The sequence below is a fragment of the Triturus cristatus genome, chromosome 3_1 (genome assembly GCF_964204655.1).
Source record: "Triturus cristatus chromosome 3_1, aTriCri1.1, whole genome shotgun sequence".
In the NCBI taxonomy this organism is placed as follows: Eukaryota; Metazoa; Chordata; class Amphibia; order Caudata; family Salamandridae; genus Triturus; species Triturus cristatus.
The window spans coordinates 878,551,724-878,577,010 of NC_140583.1; the positions used below are offsets into that span (position 1 = coordinate 878,551,724).

General features: G+C 43.0%; 1 protein-coding gene across 1 annotated transcript in view; it reads right to left on the bottom strand.

The window, feature by feature from the left end:
• The window catches only part of CERS6 (ceramide synthase 6), a 513,016-nt gene that overhangs the window by 404,091 nt on the left and 83,638 nt on the right, over positions 1 to 25,287 (bottom strand). Inside the window, exon 3 of the mRNA XM_085646218.1 lies at positions 13,902 to 14,032. Within this exon, the coding sequence (XP_085502344.1) occupies positions 13,902 to 14,032 (131 nt within the window). The remainder of the gene's footprint in view (positions 1 to 13,901; positions 14,033 to 25,287) is intronic.

Sequence of the window (25,287 nt, forward strand, 5' to 3'; positions counted from 1 at the left end):
CATGATATTGTATGATAGTACAACCAAGAAGGACTCAACTAAAAAAAAGCATGGTAGTTCTTATAGAAATCATAGCTGGATATGAGTCAGGGATCCAGAAGGTCATAGGTAAAAATGGCTCCTGGTAAACCCAGGGACATTTCCTTGTGGGTACCTTAGACATGTAACTTAAACATAACTAAAACAGAGTATGGGTTTTGTAGCTGAGTTGCAATGTCTCAAAAAAACCCTAGTTAATCCAACATGTTTTGGCCTGCCTTGAAAGCCCACATGGGTCTAGGGCCTTTGTCAGGGCTAGTGGTGTCCCTGCTAGCTAAGCAGTCATGGCGCCCTGGCATTACTTTCATTTACAAGGCATTTCAGCTGAATCCGCTAACGGCTACCAAATACAAATCACAGCGCCCAGGTTCCCAGAACCATTTCTCCACTTTTCTGATAATAATATTGAGAGGCCCACTCTGACTAGACCTTATATTCATGACCGCGATATTGCAGCGCTTTGCTCCCCGTACCAATTATTACAGCATCAGTAATCTTACTGCAAAGTTTTGCACATAATAGTTTTTACTCCCGAGAGGGCTCTCAGGCATTCAGCTGGCTAAGGCATCCCATGTTTACAGTGGGCACTCAGCTTGCCATTATCGTGACACATCTTTGGTGCCTCCACACATGTAATAACCCCACCAGGTACCTGGATGAGATGCACTTATGGGTTTGAGTAAAAAGCCAAAGGTACTCATGCCACCTAGGACTCTTGGGTACCAGTGGATACTATATCCATCGCATACTAGTCCAATGTTTCACATAAGCCGGGGACTACCCCAGTGCCAGATGTTTTATGTAAACTTAGCACAAGATGTCTAAATAATGCTATACTTCTACCAAATTAAGTGTGTGGCTACAAGAGGGAGCCTCCCGCCAGATCCACATGATATCTGAACCAACAGAATATAGGGTAAGAAGTACAAGAGTGTGTTGTGTTATATCTTTATGTTTATTTGCATGTTTTACCGCTACTGCTTTATGTGGATGCACATGGGTGACGTTTTACAATGGTTTGACATACTTCACATTATAGCTTCACAATGTAGCATGACTATATATGCATCATATTGTTCATTTTTCAAAAAAAGAACGAGTCCGAAAAAGTACAGGGGCTGTTTTACCATTTGGATGTTCCCACTGGCTAAATGGCGTCTTAAAGTCACTACTGTTAGTACTATATTATTATGTCAGTTGCAGTCCAGCACCTTTTAACCCTATGGTGCACTCATTATGTTTTTAGGTTTCTGAAGGAAAGTCTCCTTGAGTTAGAGAAGATGCTACATCACACCTGAGGCAGATAACCAGCTGGGGCCAGTAGACGGGACGCTGCCCTGTAGTTTGTATTCATTTCACAGGGAACACTGCTTTCACGCCTCTCTGATAATCACAGCTTTAACTGTCAAAAAGGTATGCATTGCGTTGCTTCTCCCTTAGAAAGGCTAGACTTTCCATGCTCTCCTAGCATTGCATGCAGAAGCAGGTTTTAGGGTGTTCGGTTTTACATGATGTTGGACTTGGCCCTGCTTGCAGGGTCATCCCGGAACTTTTTTTTGCCTTCCCCCTAGTTTTTCCTAACATGGAAATTGGTGGTCTACATTAAAACACAATAAATATGTATGTTTGGTGTGGTTGAAGGGAAGATCATAAATGCTGCGCCATGGTGTATGCAGGTTTATTTACACTGTTTTAGAAAATGCCACTTTCCACAGTCGCCATTGTGGTGTGCTTTGTGCCTGCCTGCCTGAGGTGGGTTGGCGGTCTAGTTCTCGAAGTGATAGGGTGCTCTACACCTCCCCCAAAACCAGTTGGGACCGGTTCCCGCCAGAGAGCCTTCTAGAAGCTTCTGGCCTTTTCCAGTAGGTGGGGTGAGGGGTGTATATATAGAGGAGCTGAGACTCCATGTGGTGTGCTGTGCTTGGACTGCGAGATGGAGGGGACATTCTGCCAGGAGGTAACGCCGCAGGGGACTGCGTGCTGGCCCCTGAGCCCATCTGTACCCCCCTGATGTCCACAGGGCCAGGGAGAAACCTCTACTGGAGTGAAGACTGCTATGCCAGGAGGAGTGCCACATTATGGGGGTTGACTGTTCCAAGGAACTGCTGTCCTGTTCTGATGAGCTAACCACTGCCTGCTGATCTTGCCCAGCATTGACTGTGCTCTCCTACTTTTCTAAAGCCAGCACCCGGTGAGCGCCATAACTTTATTCCAGCATTGCCTGCGTTATAGCGCCCTGTGAACGCTTTGTCTGCCCAGGAAGAGGAGCTGATGCCTGCAGCGCTGTGCTGTCAAAGCGCTTCATCTTGATTTGGCATTCGTCCTTTCTGCGCTCTATTCTTATTGCCCTGAGGACGGGGAGAGCATGGACCCAGCAGTGCTGAGGCTGCGACGCACTAAGAGGGAATCCCAGCGTGTGGAATTCCCCCGTGTTGCCTGCAGAAGAGCGGGAGCCCACCCCGCATGTGGACACCTTCTAAACTAAGGCGGGAGCCTACCCCGCTGTGGTGCCACATTTGTGCTGTTTTGCTTTTCCAGATAAGCGGGAGCCTACTCCGCTTATAGCCATATTTTTGCCTATTTAAACCGGCGGGAGCCTACCCCGGGTTTTTATGCTAATTTAGCGGGAGCCCACACCGCACTTCAAAATCACCACAAATCACCGCTGCGGCCCGAGCCGCTGCGAAACGGAACTGGCCCGACCAGGAAGCCAGGTGCCCCTGCCTGACTATGAGCGGGGCCCAGCAGCCAGCCGGAAGCGAGCGGAAGCGCTGACGGTTTTCGGTGGGGCTCCTGTGGTGGAAGGAGAGCCCCGCGTGCGAGGACTGCTGCCAGGAGGCCGAGGGAGAAGACCCGAAGCCTCGCGTTGAACTGGAGCCTCCCCAGTAAGAAGAGAGGTGCCCCGGTTCAGCGAGAGAAGAAGAGCCCGGTGAGTCTGCTAGATGCAGCGGAGCGCGAATCCGGCTGCGACCTCACCTGCCCAGCCCCAAGGAGTGGTGAGTTGGGCTGGGCTCGGGCTGTTGGGAGGCTGCCTCCCCAGTACTGCGAGTGCCAGTGCTTCATTCTTCCTCAGCCAATGTGCCAGTGTTCTTGGGGGCAAATTCCTGTTAGAGCCCCGGAGTCGGACTCCCATCGCCGCATTGTTGTCGCCAGCGCTTGTTGGGTTTACCCAGCTGCCCCGCTGGACAGTGGGCAGCTGCATCGTGGTGGGCAACATTTCTTTTGAGTCCCGGAGAGTAGGGGCTCCCCAGGCACGGCAGTGCCAGTACTTATTTTATTACAGCTGCAATGTGGGGCACGATATTGTTTCTGAAATCCCAGTGGGGGGGCATTGTTGATTACTGAGTCCAAAAGGGGGGCTCCAACGTGTCCAGTCCTGATTTACTTACCACAGGTGCCCCACTGGACAGTGGGCCGCTGCAGCGTGTGGCACATTCTGTTGTTTAGAGTCCCAGAAGAGGGACTCCCTAGGCACAGTGGCGCCAGAGACTAATCTGCAGCAGTGGGCTGGTTTATTTTGAATGCCAAGATGTGCCTCTGCCCTATGGTGAGGACATTGGTCTAGGGGGTGCCCTGCTAATGTTGTTGATGCCATTAAGGAGCTGATGCTATGCATAAAATGTTTTACACTTCATGCTCATAGGCCTACTGGTTCTATGCCTAATGCATTCCGCTAATGAGGGTTATGCCTATTTTTAAGCATAATGTTTTTCCTGCTTACTCAAGATGGTGCCTAATGTTTTTCTCCGACTGCCTACACTGATGGGGTTTATGCCCAATGCGAGTTATGTGTAGAGATGTGCATTCCTGCTCATGGGATTCTCCATAACTGTCATGTTGGAGGCTTGCATTTTAGGTCCTATGCTAATGTGATTATGCCTAATGTAATTCAGGAGGTGATTTATGCCCATGAGGATGCCTAACATCAGGTCATGATGTTCTAGGTGCTATCATGTTTGCCCTGCTGTTACGATGCCTACTGTGTTTATACGCCTAATGAGATGCATCACGTCTTCCGGCCTAATGTCATGCTACGATGCCCTAGGAGGATACCTCATGCACATGTGATTTATGCCTAACTCTAATGTGATGATGATCAGTTCATTATTCTAGCCAGTAGGTACTGGCGGTTATACCTTTATCACTGGTTGTTTCCCCAAAATGTAAGATATAAGGTGGGTTAGGCCTAAGGATGATTTATGAATAAGGCACCCATGTTACTGAGGATGCCCCGAAGTTCACCTGTTTATGCCTACTTTGATTTAGGCCCAAGTGACATGGTTAAGTTCATGATCTAGCCAGGAGGTACTGGCTGTTTTACATTTACAAAAAACTATAACAAGGGGGGGGGGGGGGAGTTTAGAGGTGTACAGGTAGAATCTTCCTCCTGTAAGACTTTTCATAAACAAAATGATTCTACCCTGCAAAAGTGAAAATGTATTTAAAATGTTATGGCTTTTTAGTGAAGAAATGCAAAGAAAAGTGCTCCATGGATTATCATGGGAAGGCACTAAGTGTTTTTAAAATACCCCTCACACACTATGAATCCCATAGTGTCATGCTTCATCATGGGGGTCTTCCCCTCCCTCTACGGGGCGGACGTGCTGCGACCAGCAAAATACGTGGGAGCACTGATGTTAGTGATGGAATAGGCTATGTGTAATGTGAGGGTAAGAGTGGTAGGGGTGGTGAATAATAATAAAAATTTAAAATTCTCTGGCTAGTGGAAAAAACAATTTTATTCGTTTCCCTGGCTGAGAATGTTAAAAAAGGGGAAGAGTAGGGGGTGTATCTTAATTTAATACTCCCTACTGGGTCAACATGTTTCGTAAGCAGTCCCCACTGCTTAACTCATCAGGACCCAGTGTGATCCCTACTACACTCAAAAAATCTTATTTATATGTGATTGTATGCCTATTTTACAAAACCCTAATCTGCCAAAAACTGTGCAGGTATGGAGATGGTGTATAAAGGTACAATGACCTTTATGGTTTGAAGTTACCGAGTTGGTATCTGAAATGATAAAGATATGAAAAAACAACTCTATGATTGTTATGGAACACATCACCATACTGTGGATTCATTGGGTAAAGAAAAAGTGATATATTTTTCTATTTAATAACATAGGAGGTTGCTATTCTTAAAAAGCTTGAAATAAGTCGTCCGAGTTTCTGGAGCAACTTAGTCTCAGATTATTACTCCCAGTAAAACGTCTTCCGGCCTAATGTCATGCTACGATGCCTCGCGTCGAACTGGAGCCTCCCCAGTAAGAAGAGAGGTGCCCCGGTTCAGCGAGAGAAGAAGAGCCCGGTGAGTCTGCTGGATGCAGCGGAGCGCGAATCCGGCTGCGACCTCACCTGCCAAGCCCCAAGGAGTGGTGAGTGGGGCTGGGCTCGGGCTGTTGGGAGGCCGCCTCCCCAGTACTGCAAGTGCCAGTGTTTCATTCTTCCTCAGCGGCGCCGCATTTGTGGGCCGCTGCAACAAAGGGGCATTTTTGTTTTTAGAGTCCCAGAAGAGGGACTCCAACGTGCCAGTGTTCTTGGGGGCAAATTCCTGTTAGAGCCCCGGAGTGGGACTCCCATCGCCACATTGTTGTCGCCAGCGCTTGTTGGGTTTACCCAGCTGCCCCGCTGGACAGTGGGCAGCTGCATCGTGGTGGGCAACATTTCTTTTGAGTCCCGGAGAGTAGGGGCTCCCCAGGCACGGCAGTGCCAGTACTTATTTTATTACAGCTGCAATGTGGGGCACAATATTGTTTCTGAAATCCCAGTGAAGGGCATTGTTGATTACTGAGTCCAAAAGGGGGGCTCCAACGTGTGCAGTCCTGATTTACTTACCACAGGTGCCCCACCGGACAGTGGGCCACTGCAGCGTGTGGCACATTCTGTTGTTTAGAGTCCCAGAAGAGGGACTCCCTAGGCACAGTGGCGCCAGAGACTAATCTGCAGCAGTGGGCTGGTTTATTTTGAATGCCAGGATGTGCCTCTGCCCTATGGTGAGGACATTGCTCTAGGGGGTGCCCTGCTAATGTTGTTGATGCCATTAAGGAGCTGATGCTATGCATAAAATGTTTTACACTTCATGCTCATAGGCCTACTGGTTCTATGCCTAATGCATTTCCGCTAATGAGGGTTATGCCTATTTTTATGCATAATGTTTTTCCTGCTTACTCAAGATGGTGCCTAATGTTTTTCCCCGACTGCCTACACGGATGGGGTTTATGCCTAATGCGAGTTATGTCTAGAGATGTGCATTCCTGCTCATGGGATTCTGCATAACTGTCATGTTGGAGGCTTGCATTTTAGGTCCTATGCTAATGTGATTATGCCTAATGTAATGCAGGAGGTGATTTATGCCCATGAGGATGCCTAACATCAGGTCATGATGTTCTAGGTGCTATCATGTTTGCCCTGCTGTTACGATGCCTACTGTGTTTATACGCCTAATGAGATGCATCACATCTTCCGGCCTAATGTCATGCTACGATGCCCTAGGAGGATGCCTCATGCACATGTGATTTATGCCTAACTCTAATGTGATGATGATCAGTTCATTATTCTAGCCAGTAGGTACTGGTGGTTATACCTTTATCACTGGTTGTTTCCCCCAAATGTAAGATATAAGGTTGGTTAGGCCTAAGGATGATTTATGAATAAGGCACCCATGTTACTGAGGATGCCCCGAAGTTCACCTGTTTATGCCTACTTTGATTTAGGCCCAAGTGACATGGTTAAGTTCATGATCTAGCCAGGAGGTACTGGCTGTTTTACATTCACTACTGATAGTTACATTCACTATATGTACTCTATGATAGTTCTGGCAGCGACCCGATTGGCGCTGCCCCGTATATAATCCCCAGTAAATTGCTACCCGGTGACAGTTGGCACAGTGTTATATGTGCCGGTGATTCTGATCCTAATGTGTTTGCCTAATACACAAGTTATTTTGACACAACCTGGTGTGGAGTCTCTTTTGTAGTGAGCCCGGTGTGTCGCCTGTGAGTGCGGACTGCGCAGATCTTTTACACAAGGCTCCGGAGTTTAGCCTACCCGCTCCGCACCACGCTACCCTGTTTCTAACACATGACATTTTACCAATGTTAGAAATGTTAATTTTTTTCTTGTTGTTCATGCAGATGTCACAACGTGCCTACTTGCTAGTTTTATTTTGTGGTTGTTTTAAATGTGCTGAGAAACAGGTTTATCCTATGTCAATAAAAGCTTTTAGTTATTTTTTTTTATTCTTATTAGTACCATTTGTGTGTGTGATATTGTAAAGAGTGAGACAAATTTGTTTACAGTACCAAGGTGCTCCAGATTCTCGCTTAGTAATCCAAAAGCAATGCTTCCACTTCAACAGTGTTGTGTGGGGTTCTGCGGGACTATAATAACCTGTCACATTCAGTGCTGGTGCATTGAACCAAGTTCTCCTGTGTCACCTGTGTGTGGGAAAGCAAACCTTGTAGAAACTACGCCAAATTCATAGATTATGCAGCAAACTGGTTCCTATGGAACACCATTAGCACAAAGCAGGATAAAGGATAAGTGCAGAGTTTGGAAATGTGATTTATTGCTCCCTCCCAACTGACATTTTCAATCTCTAGGGCTATCTTGTCACAGAGATAGTTTCTTAAAGGCCAATGCCTAAAAAAGTCAAGTGGTAGTTGAGGGCAGAGGCAGTTACGTATAAGCCCCACATGAAAAAGGAAATACAGTGGTCTATATGTGACTGCAGGTGGCACTTCAATGAGCCCATACCTCTTTCTGTTTCTGAGCTGTGCAGTCTGAATATAAAAGTAAACTGGCCAATATGGCTCAATATTAACTGCAAGTTTAAGTGTAAGTTCAATAAAACTGAATAATTATATGGTGCATTATACTTTCCGACCCACTCAGATGAAGGGTCTAATTCACAAAGTATTGCGTGTATGGAGAAGTATTAAGCTCTCCATATAGAACTGACAGATAATTTTTAAAGCCAGTTTTACATGTCCAAACGCAATGTGATGACAAGTACTGACTCAATTATACATTTTCAGGTATTCACATACCATTTGCAATCACTTTACCTGCGCCATACTACAGATTTTTAATGCCCCTGAACTTTTTTTAATTGATTCCCTATTTTGAGCCAATTCAGCCTGAGGTTCTCAAATAATACTGAATTATAACAAACTTTCTGCAACAGGGCCGCACGAAAAAGCCAGACACTCAAGCTGCATGCACCAGTGATATATTACCTAAATGGAAGCTTGAACAAGCACTGATACACCCACTTCTTCTGGCACTTGAATCATTATTTTTAATCTTTGTCATGTAACAACAATAATTAATGTGAAATACAGGAATGTAAAAGCCTATTCCTGCTGTTGTAGGAAAGACACACTATGGGTGACTTTGTAAATGTGTAGTGCATAGTACATAATATTGAAATAACACCTAGGTACAGAGCTCTTGAAGTTGTAGCTTTAATGTGCAAATATTTGTATTAAAAAAAAACCTGTTCACAACTGACGCTATCGCTTCAACAGAGAAAATCAAAGCAATGGTGAAATCTGATAATTTCCCCCAGAGTAAAGTAGAATGAGAACGCTGAAGTAAAGGGAGATAGAGATGAGATAGCAAGACAGGTGAAGTAAAGAGAGATGTGCGATAAAGAGCAAAGGCGAAGCAGCCAGAGAGATACAGAGGAGTAGACAGGAGAAAAGGCAGATAGAGTAAGATAGAGATAAAGCAGATAGATATAACTGGAAAGGTAGAGAACAGTGGCACTGAGAAAGATATAGAGAGATGCAAGGTAGAGATTGCTGTGTGGTAGAGCAAAGGGCTAAATAAGAAGAGGTATAGAAAGGGAAGTCAGGTGAAGATAGTAATGAGTCACAGTGAACTATATATATAGAGAGAGGTGAAAGATAGAAAAAAAGATGTGGGATAAAGATTATAGAGGTGAAGCACAGAGCCAGTGATGAAGCAGGGAAAGAAATGTAAGGTTAACACAGCGGTAGAGAGATAAAAAGTGAAGCAGAGAGAGAGTTGTGAAGTAGTCAGATAACTAAGGAGAGAGAGTTGAGATTCATAGATCTATAAAAAGGGAGAGTTATAGAGAAAAAACAGAGTGGAGCGAGTTGGTTGTAAGAGAAAAGGAAGAGCAGAGAGAGATGAAAGAGAGAGAAAGTCGTAGAGTAAGACAGTAAGGGCCCGATTCAGAAAGGACAACTTAGAGTGAAGTCTAAGTTTACTACTTTTAGGTATTCACAGAGGTAAGTTACTTCTAGTAACTTTATTGCTAGGAATTTCACTAGTTGTAACTTTAATACTCATACCTTTACTACTAGTAGGTTTACTAGAAGTAAAGTTGCTAGTAGTAACTTACCTTTGTGAATACAAGAAATAAAGAAGTAAACTTAAATATTAAAACTTAGACTTTAGTTTAAATGTACCTTTGTCCTAAGGGCCTAAAGAGTAAGGTAGTGAGAGAGGTGAGGTGGAGAGAATAGAGGTAGAATTAGAGAAAGGAGGCGGAGAGGTGTGGGAAATGGAGAGGTTAGGTAGTGAGAGAGACAGGTGATATAGAATGAAATGAGATACTGAGAGAGAGAGAGATATGTGGTAGGGAAATGATGTAGAGGGTGAAGTACAGGGTGGTGAGGTGTCTGAGAGCTGTGAGAGATAGAAAGAGGGAGATATAGAGTGTATAGAGAAATATTGTCAAGAGCGATATGTTTGAGAGAAATGTGAAGGAGATGCAGTGAGCAAGTGAGGCACAGGGTGGTGAATGAGGCAGGCCGGCAGGAGAGGCTTTGAGATGTAGAGGTAGGCACACAGGGTGGTCGATAATGGGGTCAATTGGATACAGAGAGGTAGACGGCGGTGAGATACAGAAAAAAACCTGGGCTATAGATTTGCAGAGGTAGGTGTAGAGAGAGAGAGGGCAAAGTGGCAGAGAGAAAGAGATAAAGTTGGAGAGGTGAGGTGAAGTGAGAAGATAGAATTATATTTTTTTAATGCAATTTTCATCAGCTGTCTGAGATTCTAAGGGTTAATGCTGGAGAAGCCTGTCATGTCCACCTATTAAATGATGAATGAATCTGTTTTATATTCATGCCATTATCGCTTTACCAGAGGCACCCTGGAGGCTGGGGTCCCTGAGCAACTGCCTACTTTGTCCATGCATTAACACAGCTATGTGTCTTTCACCCACTTATCTTCCTTTCCAAACACAGATGATTTAGATATAGGGTGCGCTGTAGGTGACTGGGGTGCACCAGGAATCGTTACATTCACATGAAGCGTGGAAGAAAGAAATAGTTAATGGAAAAAAAGATTTTAAAAAGCCTGTTTTACTTTTCTCTAACCTACTAACCAATTCCAGTTCAGACACTCCTCACATGTACACTTGGGAAAAACACAAAAATAAGGTATGCATATGAACTGCATTCGTTTATACTCGAAAGTTAAGAAAAGAAGTTCTAAGAAATGCACTTACTCACCTGGGGCTGTGTGAGTTGGGAAAATACTTGTAAATCGCCACGGCGCATAGGTTAAAACCTAAATCCATTATAGTGGCCCTGAAATTCTGAATCAGATACAAATTGAGTTTTCTGCCAAATTAGAAAATACTGGCTGATTTACCATCCCAGATCGCAAACCAGGGATGTGCACATTGTACACTGACTGGTTTGCAACTGGATTTAATGTGCATTGCAATGTATGCACTAATAGGTGACATCAAAACCTGTCCATTCACAGGGCCTCGCAAATCGACCTGCCTTAAAAATATGTATTAGGCAGACAGCAGTTTGTGATCCCACGGGATTGGCAAAGAACAGCAGACTTACCCCAGTGTGTTTGCATTCCAAAATAGGAAAAGTTTTAAAAAAAATACCTGCCTGTGTGCATTAAAGTCACAGGTGCAGCTTTAAAAACATAAAAGGTTTTACATTTGAGAAAACGTTGGGGAACATGCGTCTCCTCCACCTTTGTAAATCAGTAACCGCCTTAACTTGAAGGCGGGTAACTCCATGATTTGTGAAAACAAATGTGGTCTCGACCATTTATATGCACCCTTCCGTTTAATAAATAGGAGGGGGTGACAGTTTATGCCTCCCTCCTCTTTGCGACTTGGAAAGAGTCGCAAACGCCCTTTTATGCTTTGAAAAGACTTAAAAAGTATTTTGTATAATGTAAAAGCTCTTTTATGATTTTAAACCATATGGATTTGTGAATTACAGGGTTTAGAATACAAAAGGGCCTTGTCTATCAGGCCCTCCAATATGTGTGCACACTTCCATGATTTATCCCTATGCAGAGGTCAAGAAGAAAAATCTGCAGAGGAAAAAGAGATTACAAAGAAAGAATACGGTAATCAGGTGCGCAAACTCTAATACTGCAAAGTTCCCATTATCATCTAACCTCATAAACTCAGATGTTGTGGTACTATTACTGCATGGACGGGAACTAGGGGTTACCAGGGGTTCAGCTGCGACCCCTGGCTTGCCCCTTGCAACCGCTGGCACTGCATTGGCGGCCACTAGACTCGGAGGTGGCAAAAGCAGTGCCTGGAACACAAGGGTAGCTTGTCCTAACGGACGTCAGTCCCAGCTCCATTTTCCTGGTTTTCTGTCAATTTACTTATTTCACAAGTAGGGAATAATATTATCCACTCTTAGTATAATAAAAATGGAGTATAATTACCTGGATTATGAACCTATCTGCTAACTAAGGTAAGTAAAAAATGCTTTTAAATGTAGGTTGTATGCGTACTTGCAGGTGAATGTGTTTATCTCAGAGTGTGTGTGTGTGTATGTGTAAGCATGTGTGTGTGAGTCAAAGTAAAGGTCAAATGGTGTGTGGTCTCACTTCCGCTACCCCTGAGATTTGGGTGAACTGACGCCCATGTATTACTCCAGGGGAATACCACCTTGTATGATATAATGATAATACCTGATCCTGGGGCAAAAATACCAACCATTAAATCCGGCCAATTTTGAATGACCCCACCAAGGTATCAGGAAATGTAAGACTTTTTCATGAATCCACTCTGCTGCGTCTCTTGTTTTTTGCACAACTTTTAGACTGATAGTGCTGCAAACCTTTGGAGAGATGTCTGGTGTTTATATCGTTTCAGTGTATTCCACTGTTAAGTATTTCACCGAACATTATAACATGCTTAATCTATGTAAGTGTAGTATGGTAATTTATGACAGGCTGATTCACAAACAATCAGTGCCAAGCAGTTCTGTGCACATGGTAATATGTAGCAAATTGTATGTATATTGCTGACCTGCGCCCGCTCTGCTCATGCTAATTGAGTCAAAGCATGTAGTACGCCTGTTAAGAGTTTAAAGGAAAATGTGGGTTTTCTTAGAAACAAGTACTTTATACTCCTGAAATATTTTTGTAGTATTTATCTCATCTTCTGGTTTCTCATTTCTGTCCGTCTCTCTCTCTTACACACAGATGCATACACACAAATAACGCAGAAAATAATGGTACATGTTGCCATATTTTTGGCATTACACATGCTTTAACCAGTCATATTTGAGTAACTTCTGCATAGAGGCATACAGGGCATACTGCACATGGTTTGTAAATGATCACAAAGTTATGATTGCGGTCTGGTAAGGTGGATTTGTAGAGCACCACTTGTCACCCATGAGGGTAACGCCCCGCTGAGTAGGGGAGAGTAAGCGTGTGGTGAGGGTGGGCCGGAGTACAGGCAGTCTTGATGGTTCCGCAGGATCGGATATCCATTGCAATACAATCCCAAGCAACTCCTCCATTACTCCCTGAGAATGGCCACTGCACTGAAATAACTTCAAAGACTATGTACAATGTGAACAAATAGTTCTCAATTAGTGTGTTTCAACACTCTGTGAACTATCTGTATATATTACATAAACTTAATTCATTATTTTTTCCAGATAGTAGCTTGATCCATGCTTCAAAAATACTTGAAGTCATTATAAATATTTGTTGAGTGTTTTTTCTAAGGGTGGGCGGAATTTGCAAAATTGACTTTCGCAAATTATCGAGAAATTGCGCAAAATCTCCGCGAGCACGCGGAACTTTTGCGAAGATGCGGAGATTGCTTTTCCCGCCCGTTCGCGATGTGTTTTTGCGTGCTCGCGGGGAAATATATCTCCAACTTGCCCATGCGGTTGCTAATGGGTGCAGCCATCTTGCTCGCGATGCTTATTTCCTATTCCGGGTCGAATGACGTGTTCGCTATCGCAATGATGTGTTCGCAATCGCAAACTCTCGCAGGATAGTGCGACCGGCTACCAACAATCCAACATCTCGTGGCGCACGCGAACGGATAGGAAAACTTGTTGGCGAACGCAGGGACCCGGTAAGTCGCTACCGCGCGCGCGAGACCGCATTTTTAAAGCGCGAACAAGAAAAATACTTCCGTTTTACGGAAGATTGCGAAAGTTTTGACATTTTTGCGCTCTTCGCGGAACGCGAAAATGTCAAAATATCGCAAATTCTGCGAGCGGAACGAAATTTACGGCCCAGGCCTAGTTTTTTCCTGAATAATGTGGCGACAATTCCGTGATATTTTGCATAACTAACTGTAGTATCTCACGTGCAAAAACCAGGGCATACCCCAAATTCAAGTCTACCAAGATGCAGCCAAGGGGTTGACTTCAGAAGAAAATGTCTTTTATGAGACATTCTGTTCAAACCACCTCCTGCAAAACAATTTATGTTCTACTCAGCCCCCAACAGAAAGAACTGAGCAAAACTGGGAAACCACCAAATTGTCAGAATTTTGTGTAACACAAAATTTGCGGACTCTTAGTTCTGACGTGAGGTCCCCAAACTTGTCCGATGAAATAAAATCAGTTATCCTCTACTTACATGCTTTCACAGAAGCGTGTGATCTTGCTGGGCTTCTCCTGGTTCCGTCTTTGTCGAAACCAGCGTTGGATGCTGCGTATGTCCCAGTCCAGCTGCTTCGACAGCCCTTCCAATCTTTTCTCATCAGGGTGCTACAACGCAAAGTTGAAGCGATTATCTACAGTGTTTTGCAACTCAGCAAAATTAGTAATACCAGTTGCATAAGACTTTCAAACATTTGTAATTAAGACACAATCCAAATGACATGCACTACATAAGAGCAACAACAAAACAATATACAGACAGTCCACATGGGCCTTAATTTGGATATGGTCAAAATGGTGTAAGACTTATCAAGTCTATCTGCACACTGCATGAATACTATGTTGGGGCTCCATTAGTTCATTATCGGCCTATTACTTTGAGAATTGCATTTCTACTTGAAAAATGCAGTTGACATACAACCAGGTGTATTGTTTACGAGTACATGGTACAGTTTAAAACATTGATGCAGGGTAGTGTCCCGCAAGTTTGAAGACCATGTTCTACATTGCTACCCCCATTATTTATATACTCAAACTGCTTGAAGTCTCATTCTCTAATTCACATCATGAGTAGGTGGGTGATCAGGTTAGTACTAGAGATGACTCAAAGGGGATGAATCACGTTTCCTATGTAACAGGGAGACAAAGTAGGAACTTCAAGATGAGGGGGATATGCCCATGGCGTCTGCTGGTGATTGTAGATCATCTGTATTCAACTAAAGGATTTTATTGGCAGACATAAGTCATCAATCCAGGCTTGATCAGTTGATTATGCAGCCTGATGTTTTCTTGCTTAGAAGTGAAGTTATGTCTAGTATTTGGGATGTAGCTAGACTACCCCAAGCCGCTTATCTGATTGTAAAACTGGTTCAGCATCGATAGTCTGTCCTTGATAACAACTTTAAGGCCTTGTGCTTGCTAGGCAGTTTTATGCAGAGGTCCAAGGTAAGACCGTGAAAAAGGGTTCAAAATGTTGAATATAAAATTATAATGCTAAAAAGTCAACTTAATACAAGGAGAGAGTAATCTAAATAATGAAAATGCGAAAGGAACAATTTTAATACCACGTTGATAGAAATGGGGCTCTTAATTTTGAGAACCATATTTTTTTCTTTTTGAACGTCTAGTTTTGGGACATCTGCTATGGGTTGGCTATGGTCTGTGTAATAAAACAGTTTTGAGTGGTAGCTCTAGTGCCTACCTTTTAAAATGATGTCAGCTACTATGCTGCTGTGGCACAGTACTCATAGTTGGATGTGTGTAAACAACTGTGCATGCCTATGTGCTTATGTGTAGGCTTAGCAAGGAAGATTATGGTTTGACCCAGCTTTGCATCTAGCAACAGGTAACACTGGGGCCCAGACTAATTTAATAGGATTTAATTGGAGACCATAAAGGATTGCCCTATCCCTTTTTGGCTATACTATAACGTTTAATGCTGTTTAACTTTGCACTACATGTGTACATTTTTTTTCACTGTAAATCTAGATTGGATTAAGAAATATGGATATAAGGGTGTGAGTTGCAGCATTGTACATATATTATTGGGGATGTAATCCAAATACAGATTATTTTTGATATACGAGGATCCTTTCACAAATGAAATAATGTGACATATATCTCGTATACAGCGTTTAAATGATTCACTCTTTGAGCTGCGTGCTCGGAGAGGTACTTGTGCTGCTGCCCCAGCTGATAGCCCAATGACCCCTGAATGCAACAGGCCTATTCCAGGGAAATTAGGATTCTCTTGATAGAGAAAGGGACTTGAGTAGAAATCTCCACAGCTGTTATCAGCACCTCCCTATATATTATAGCAGAGGTCGCCAACTTTTCCTGCAAGAAGAGCTACGTACAGTAAATGAAATCATCCTGAGCTACTATTTTTATCAGTCAATATTACATCAGTGGCCACCATATGTTAAGATTACCAGCAGTGATCACCTCATTCTATCAGGCAAGGTTGCAAGCAGTTATTGAAAAATGCTTTATGAATTTGGACTGCCTTTGTATGGCTAATACATGCAGCAATAACTGCAATGCCCCAGGCACCAATGTAATAATATTAGTAATAAGTCTCTCCAGAGACGCATGATTGAACGATCAAATAATATCTTTTTGATTTTGGGATACAGGCAATAATTCAACCAAACAAAAGCTTCTAATTTAGTAGGCTGTGATGCACACTGGAGAGATACTTACAAGAAGATGAAGATCTACTTGGAGCTCACCAGCTACTTGTTGCAGAAGCCTGTGTTAGACAATGTTGCCATATTGGAGAAAAGGAACTCTGTATTCAGTCATCACAGGAGATTTTTTTTTAAGCCTTGGCTGAAGAAAACAGGTCAGCATGGATGGGACTTGACAAAAAAGGGAAATGTACCACAAATTTGGAGTTCTGAGTTACCTTTTTGAAACATTTTCAGAAAGCAGCGCAGGGTAGGAAAGGTATTTCGCTGCTACTTGTAAGGGACTGAAAGGGGTGATATGGTAGGATAATAAGAATCTCTGCCTCACTTTTCAAGTTCCCTGCAAAGTCTCAGAAAGCTGAGGAGCATGCAAGGGCATAGAATGAACTAGCATGAGCTGTGATACTCTTCCCAGATGCCTGCAGAGCCTTGAATTGTAGTCTGAACGTTTGTGGATACTCTCCAGGGATGATTGCACCATCTCTCTGACGACTTTCAGGGCCAGTAGAGGGTGGACTTGCTAGAGACCCTGAACTGGGAGAACATCTACACTTCTATGGACTGCTCCCGTTTTTGGCACCTTAGAAGTAGGCACTACAGTATCTTGCTAGACACACAGGTACCCTGCAAGTGGCAGAAGGCCTGGATGGCAAAGTGAGTGATCTGCCTTGAAGCACCTTGGGGGCTGTTTGCCCCCAAGACTCAAACCCCTACAACTAATCTGCTGCTAACAGAGAGAACGCTGCAGCTCTAGAGGCTGTGGAAAGCAGAATATATTTCTCATCAGTGACTCTGGGAGGTTAGGAGGAGTTTCAAGCATACAACTAGGAGAACAGTGTCACACGCCTCATCAGTATTAGGCCTACTGGGCCCTAGGTATCCCAAAGTGAGTTAGCCTATTGTGCACAACATTTGTGCATCTGCTGCTGGTGCCCTGGAGCTTGGGGCGCCCACAGCAATCCAAAAAACCAACTGTCCCCATTCCCACAAGAAGCCTCTTTGGCAGAGTGTCCCACTGTACACCTAAGTGTTTGCGTACATTATTACAATTTTGACCCTGCTTAGAAGTGGGGGACCATGAAGCCATCCCCACAGAGAATGAAGAGAGCATCTCTCATGCCCCATTAGAAATACTGCCATTCACAGTGCTGCATTGTGTTTGAAGGTCTCCCCTGAGCACCAGAGGCTACATTAGCCTCCTGCCTGCACACTTGGAGAGGAAGTGTGAGGAGGCAGGCAGAGTGCAGGATTAGCAAATACAGTCAGACTACCCTTTGCATGCACTAGGATTATTATTCTTGCCCCGAGTGCAGAGGGAGGCAAGCAGGGAGAGCGGGAGCTTACTGATTCGGCACTGGAGAGCAAGTGCCAGATGGTGGGCTGACCGGGAGGTTTGGGCAGGGGGTAAGGAAACCCTCTCTGGAAAAAACAAAAATTATATAACACTGCACTTTAAAGATTCCACGGCCATTGGAGGCCGCATCAAAGAACTGAAAGAAGGCATTGTGCAAAAATTCTATAACTGTTGTGATAAAACCAGTAGACTAATGGTATTCAATATAACATTGATTACGAGCCTGTAGGACTGATATTATCATTGTGAACCCACTTAGGCCCAGCTTTTTAGATTTGTATAACTTTGTATTTTGGCAATAGGTATACATAGTCGGTATTGCCGTTTGAAGGTTTAGCTCTACTGATGTATGTATGGTTCATGTCCCCACAAAACTAAGGGGTTTAGGAAAAATTTAAGAGGTAAGTTGCCACTGTGGCCTTTTTTAGGATATGTAACACCTATTTGTGACACCTATTTTAAAGGGGTTACAATGGGTATTTCCACATACCCGTTTGTAAATATTTGTAATTTTAGGATAGTATTCAGTTGTGTGTGTGGTGGTAATATAATTTTCTTTTTGAAAAACATCGACTTAAACAATTATATATTCAGTCTTAATTGATAAGTTTGGCAGTTTCCCTGTGCTTAGGAGGGGATCTGCAGGCAGGAGGAGCAAGGGGCATCGCAAATACAATCCACTCCTGGAACAGGAGCAGCTCAAATTGAATTTCAGTCTGCTGTAATGAAGCAACCATTTCAGCTACCTCTAATATCTGTTGTTTCATTGTTTATTTTTGTATTCATTTAATTTATTTTGTATTTTATTATCTATAAATGTAATATTATTTAATATTAGTTGTTTACTTATTTAATTTTCTTGTTATTTTTCATGATTACAGAGTTTACTCCAGAAGGCTTGGGGGTTGGGGCAGAGGAGTCAAGATTGAGAACTATGTTGGGATATATATATCTATCTATATATATATATATATATATATATATATATATATATATATGTATATATATATATATATATATATATATATATATATATATATATATATATATATATATATATATATATATATATATCTAGCTATCTATATTTGTTGAGACAAATCCGTATATCCTTCAATACATCACATTGGTATCTTTTATAAATTGCATCGCTTATTTCCTTATCATTGTGACAGATATTTAGGTGACTTTACCAGTATACCAATCACTAGAGTCATGATTTCAGCTACGAATAGGTATTTGTACCAAGTAGTAGGTGTGACCACTAGAGTCAACATAGCTTTTACACATGACTATCGTTTCTAATTAGTATCCATACTAATTGGATGAACGGAACGTGGTTTTTTACTGGTTTTATGTCCAACTTCGGTTAAAAAATTGCATTCTGTATATATTCTGTTTGTTATATGTCAAACCATATTGGATACCTTGACTAACAGATTGTATCGGCAGCATTTATTTCCATTTGTCTCAACAAAATCCATGCTCATATGACTTGTCACAGTTGGCCTGACTCTGAGTAGTTCAACAGTTGTCTAGATGAAGGGACTGATTAATGAAATGACTAATTATTGACATATTTATACTATTTTAATATCAGTCCTTTTACGTACCAACTGAGTTTCACATCTTACCAATATCAATGTAAAACCAATTTTCATGTATTTCTCCATATTGGTGACCTTATATGTATTGGTTTCTATTTTTCTATTTTTCGTTTTTTGGTTATATGTACTAGTGATGTGCTATTTATTCGGCAGCATTTAAAAGGCATTTGCACTAAAAATGTGAACTACAAACATGAGTATTTTTTTAGTTTCTACTGTAGTGCCGCCTTTTTCCAATCAGGTGATGGGTGTTGTATTCCTTTAAATTCACTATCATGTGCGTAACGCGATCATGTGAGCAAGGGCCGAGTGGCCCGAAACGCGTCATGAGCTGTTCACTTATCTTGATTTAATAAATTCTTATTTCGAGCAATGGCAATTCAAGGTGTCCGTTCCTGTCTTTGTGCGCGACTGCACATTTGGAGAGTTTATGGAGATATATATATATATATATATATATATTGAAACACGAAAGTCACTGCCACCGCACCACTTGTCCTGGGTGCTGTCGTCACGGTGGTGAGCCACGATATATTCTTCCACAGCAGCGCAATGTCGGCAACAAAGGACGCACTCACAGGTCAATCTATCGTTATCTTTATTGTGCGGACTCCCCCCACACTGACAGACACATTTCGGTGTAGAACGCCTTCCTCAATGTCAGTGTCTCCAAGTCAATTACAGACTTAAGTATACCCGCATAGGTGCATGTAATGGTCACAAGGTGAAAAGTAAACATTTCCCACTAATTAGTAAATTGTTGGTGAGTGAATGGATGTCCCAGTGGTATATGTGTGAGTAACTACATATGTGAAAGGCAGTATATGTGAGTGTTGGGATATATAAATGACTATACGTGAGAGTGAGTGATTGTGAGAGAGGCTGAATGGATGAGTGTCTGCCTGTATGAGTGATTGTATAAGACAATAAGTGTGTATTAGTATTTGTATAAATAAGTGAGGTGGTCTGTGTATAACTGTATAGGTGAGTAAATGGGTGTGATTGATTCTTTGCATGACTGAGGAGGTGTGTGAGTAAGTCTATGGATGAGTGTTTGTGTATGGGTGTATATATATGTGTATGAGTGCATATGATAGTGCTGTATTGATGAGTGACTGCATGTATGAGTTACTGTATGGGTGAATGAGTGGATGTGTGTATAGACCTAAGAATCAGTGAGTGCATATGTAGTAACTGGTATTGGTGTGTCTAAAGTTTCGAAATGGTAGTCTGTATTTTAGAGTGGGTGTACCAAAGGTTTTATTAGGGTGTGAAGAGGTGCATCAGATTATCAAATGGATGATGTCATCAGTGATGTCATTTGGGGTGTCATCAGTGATGTCATCAGTGATGTTACTGACCATGCCATGGGTGATGTAATATGTGACGTCATCAGCAGTGCATTGCGGGGGCGCGAGTTATAGTTAGTTCTACTAACTATAACGGCCAAATTTCTCTGGTTTTGTACGAGTGAAATGTCCAACTAACTATAACGCCCCTGAAACCTATGGTTTTTTCAGTGAATTCTTAAGGTTTTTTAAATGCTAATTTCTAACTATGACGTGTCTGAAACCTATAGTTTTTTCATTGAATTTCAAAAGTTTTTTAAATGCTAATTTCTGACTATAACGTCCACATCTCTAAGTCTGGTTCATTCCCAGTATAAACCACTATAAAATAAATTGTCGTTTTTAGGTATTACTTGACAGCACACCTCTCTGCCAGAAAAATTGTTAATAATATTCCAAAATATACATAGATTGGTCTTTGTTGGCACCCATAGTAACATTACTCTCTCACCTCGTGCTTTTGTTTATTTGGTATGTCATTCTGCCTTTTAGGAAGAGATGCCTTTAAAATGTATGAGGGTTTATCCAGAAAAAAACTCTCAATCATCATACTGTTTGTCACATTCAGTTCTTTATTTCCTCTATCTATTCTCTAGAGGTAAACCAGTTTTACTATATTTTACCCATATTGGCACGGTCAGTGGGGCAGGAGTTAATGTGGTAAACTGCATTTGTGCATTCAACACATGTCAACAGTTTGTGAAGGCCAGTGCTGAGATCAGTTGGCACATTAAAGTCAGAACTATTGACATTGACAGTGCTTGTTATGATAAACATGGCAGCTAAGTGCACCGTCAAGTAGTCTGCAGTTTTCTTCCTCAAGGCACTTTTTCTGGCCATTCATTTTCCTATGTCTCCAGTTCCTTGTGCTTTTTTACCTCTCCTGCAGCCTTTCGACCCTCAGAAGAAATTTAGAAGAGCCATGTTGTTTTACATATTTGTCTTGCACTTGGTTATTTTTAGAATTATCCCCTATGTTAGCCTCCCAACACTGCTGGGGTGTGGCTCTGAAATAGTTTAAAGATAGTGTGCCATGATTCAAAGTTTTTCCGTCTTGAAACTGAATTATTATATGTTGGTTCCCTGTTACATCGAGCAAAGAAAAATCACCAAGCCAATACAGGAGAAAAGCAACAAAGAAAAATAAATTGACCAGGTTGCAGAAACACAACTTTTATCCAAATCAACGTGTATGGTGAGATTCCCCAGTGTTAGTCCTTGTGGACCACAGAAACCCTAATTGATATCTTGAGAAATGGGCATACAGAGCATTCATATGGGAATCATTTACATTGTTATTGTCCATCATGAAAATCCGGTTTGGTTCCAGGCATTGTATCAAAGTTGGACATTAAAGCACTATATTTACATTCCAGTCTAATCTAGGATTTTCTAAAATTTTATTTTATTCTAGCCACTATTGTAAAGTAAATGTAACGTTGGAATTAAAGACAGAAGATGGCCTTGAATTATCGGTGTCAAGCATACTAGTCCCCATTCAAAACGTACATGGAGCTTGTACCAGTAAACCTTTACAATACAGTCAGATTCATCCATTGAGCTAACATATTGACTTATTCAAAAACAAGTCCTTGAATTGAGAAAACAGAGAAAAATAATATGATCTGATGCCTGTTCAACCTCGTACAGGAAGTCCAATCCACCCACACGACTTCACCAATTCACCAGTCCTGTGTGCATTAGTTCATTAGAATCCTCACTCAACATATTTTTCTCCTCTCTGTGGTGTTATGGAAAGAAGTTCCAAGCAGTTAGTGCATTGGGGGGGTGGAAAAAAGTGTCAAGATTACCAGAGCCTGTTTTTTGTCAGAATAATTGCAGTCCATAGCCTGAGTAAGCATTTAACAGTGGTTGATCCTGATGCACCCTGTAGACATCCATGCAGTGACATTTTCAGTGCCCGCCAGGACAGGATATACAATTGGGGTTGCTCATCACCATTGTTGAAACTGAAATAATGGCAAATCAGTAAGAAACCCATCATTGATGGTAATGTAGTCTTCTGTAAATGGTGTTAAAATGCTTGCATGACCTCCACTCCTTGACTACCAGAGTACTTAAACTGAACCACCATTCTAAGATTGAATTTCGTGTCATACCTTGTCTCGGAGATGGTACACTTGGAATAGATCACCATTACCTGCCATTCTAAGATATTACCGCACCTATACGATGGGACACCTAGACCAGCCATTCTATGAAGGGACTACTTGACACTACCAGGCGAGTGACACAGGATGACCAGATTATAAAAATAAAAAAACAGGGTATTCCACAGACATGGAGATAGGACTACAATTTTGCATCGACTGAGAGGCACGTAATTGCGTTATTAACAGCACTCATCATCATGAAAACACAGATAATTAGGAGCTAAGTAGAATTAAATCCAACTTTGGCACACAGTGTCATCTTTTAATGAAATTGCTTTCTGCTCAGGATTGCTAACTAATTCTTCTCTAGAAAACATGAATTCAGTCAACCCTCTCCCAAATGCGGAACAAATGCTAAAGTTGCTGAAATTAGCTGGGACAGATGGTAAAAAAAAACAAGGACTATCCTGGCAAATCCGGGCCACCTGTCCACCCTAGTGACATGGAACACACACAGAATCTAAGATCAAACTCTAGACATATCAATTAGATTGAAAAACGAGAACAAAATGACTATTCTAGGATTGAACACTCTACCACATCTGAGACAAAATGTTTACTATGATCCACTATTCTAAGTGAACATCTAGACATGACCACATCTTTGAGATGGAATATATCGAGCACACCACCATTCTAACAATTGAACACAGAGACGTATTTATATCAGTTAGATGGAGCACCTAGAACAAATGAATGTTCTGCAGTTGAACACCCTACCAGATCAGGGATAGGGAACACCTAGCCTCACCCACCATTTGAAAAACTTTATTGTGCAAAATAGCATCATTACAAATATGGGCCTACAACCACCAGGGCCGGCCGCTAGTATATGCATGTCAATTGCTTGACGTCACGAAGCAGCGACTGATCCCCAGAGGTTCAGCAGGGTTACAGGAGATATTCTCGGCAACTCAGAAGCTAGGCAGGATACAAATATTTAAAATTCTAAAAGAAAAGAACAAACAAATTAACAATGAAACAAAACTCAAGGCGAGAAATAGTCTAGACGGTGTCGAGCGCCGATGGGGGGGATCTCACCATACCAGGTAGAGAATCAGGAGGACAATAGAGATGACCAGGGGGGGGAGGCAGCGGGGAAGGGTACATTATTCCAGGAACCTCAGGATCAGGGGGACAGAGAAATGTCCGGAGTATCTATAAAAGGGGGCGTACAGATGTTACCTCGGTAGGTGTTCCACTAACCCCAAATTCTACCCCACGCCCCAGGCTTGCCCCGAACCAGATACACTGTCTTCTCTCTGAACATGCACCAGTCCATGTTCTCCTTCCACACTGACACGGTGGGAGGCCGTCGGGAACCCCAAAGCTGCGGAATATCCCTCTTTGCAATCATGTTCCCAAGTGCCACCCACCGGGCCTGGGCGACGTTGTAGTCATTCGGCTCCCATACATTCAACAAACATCGACGAGCCTCAGGCAACAGAGCGACCCCAGTGACACACTCCATTACAGCATGCACACGGTGCCAATATGCCGCAACCTCGCGGCACTCCCAAAGGATATGAAGGAAGGTGGCGCTCATTCCACAGCCGCGCTTACACAACCCATCCGAAGAAAAACCCATCACAACCAAACGAGGACCCGTCACATAAACACGGTGAAGAATTTTGAGCTGGACGAGACGGAGACGGGCAGGAATGGCGACCTCTTTCGGGGAGGACAGTGCGGACTGCCAGTCTCCGTCATCCAACTCCAACCCGTCTCCGGTCCAGGCCTCCCTAAGACGTACAAGGAGGTCCGCCCGATTGTTGATTAATTTCTTATAAATCAAGGAAATCGTACTATCGGGCAGATGACCATCAAGTATACGGTCCTCGAGTGGTGAAGATGCAGGGACTGTGGTACCGGCCTCGAAGACCGACAGCAAAGCGTGGCGAACCTGTGCATATCTGAAGAACTCCCTCTCACTCAACTCATACTCACTCTGAAGCACCGCAAAGGATTTGACCGCACCTTTCACCCAGAGATCACCCACTCTGCTAATGCCAATCGTATCCCAGTTCTCAAAACCTTTCGTTGTCCAGAGGCATCCCAATCTGTCCGATGCAAACAAGGGGGTCGCTCGTGTCAGGCGATCATTCCATCCCACAGCCACATTGGCATCCTTCCACACACGTACTGCAATCTTAGTGGGTCCCGTTAGGTTCCTCCCCGCTGTCCGAGAGTAGAGCGCTCTGTTGAAGTTGCCACCAGGCAACTGATATTTATCCATCTCGAAAGCCGGATTTGGACCGGGTGCATACGTAGCATGGTTGATGGCGGACAACTGGGAGGCCCAATAATACCTCCTGATGTCCGGGAGCGCAATGCCCCCGTCATACCAGGGGAGAGTCAGTTTTGCAAGAGCGATGTGTGCGCGACCGTCCCAAACAAGTCTCCTCTGTAAACCCTCCACCTCCCGGAAGTAGGCCGCCGGAATAATATCAAAGGAGTTCTGGAGTGCGTAGAGAAATCGGGGCAGGGACATCATTTTAAAAAGTGCCGCTCGACCGAGTGGCGACAACGGCAATCTACACCACCGAGCCACGTCCAACTTCAATCGCCGGAGAGGAGGAAGGAGATTATGCTCGTGGCGGACCGCCGGGTCCAACGATATGTAGACCCCCAAGTACTTGAAACCGGATTGCGAAATTTGAATGGGAAACCTATTCGGTAAGGGGGGAAGG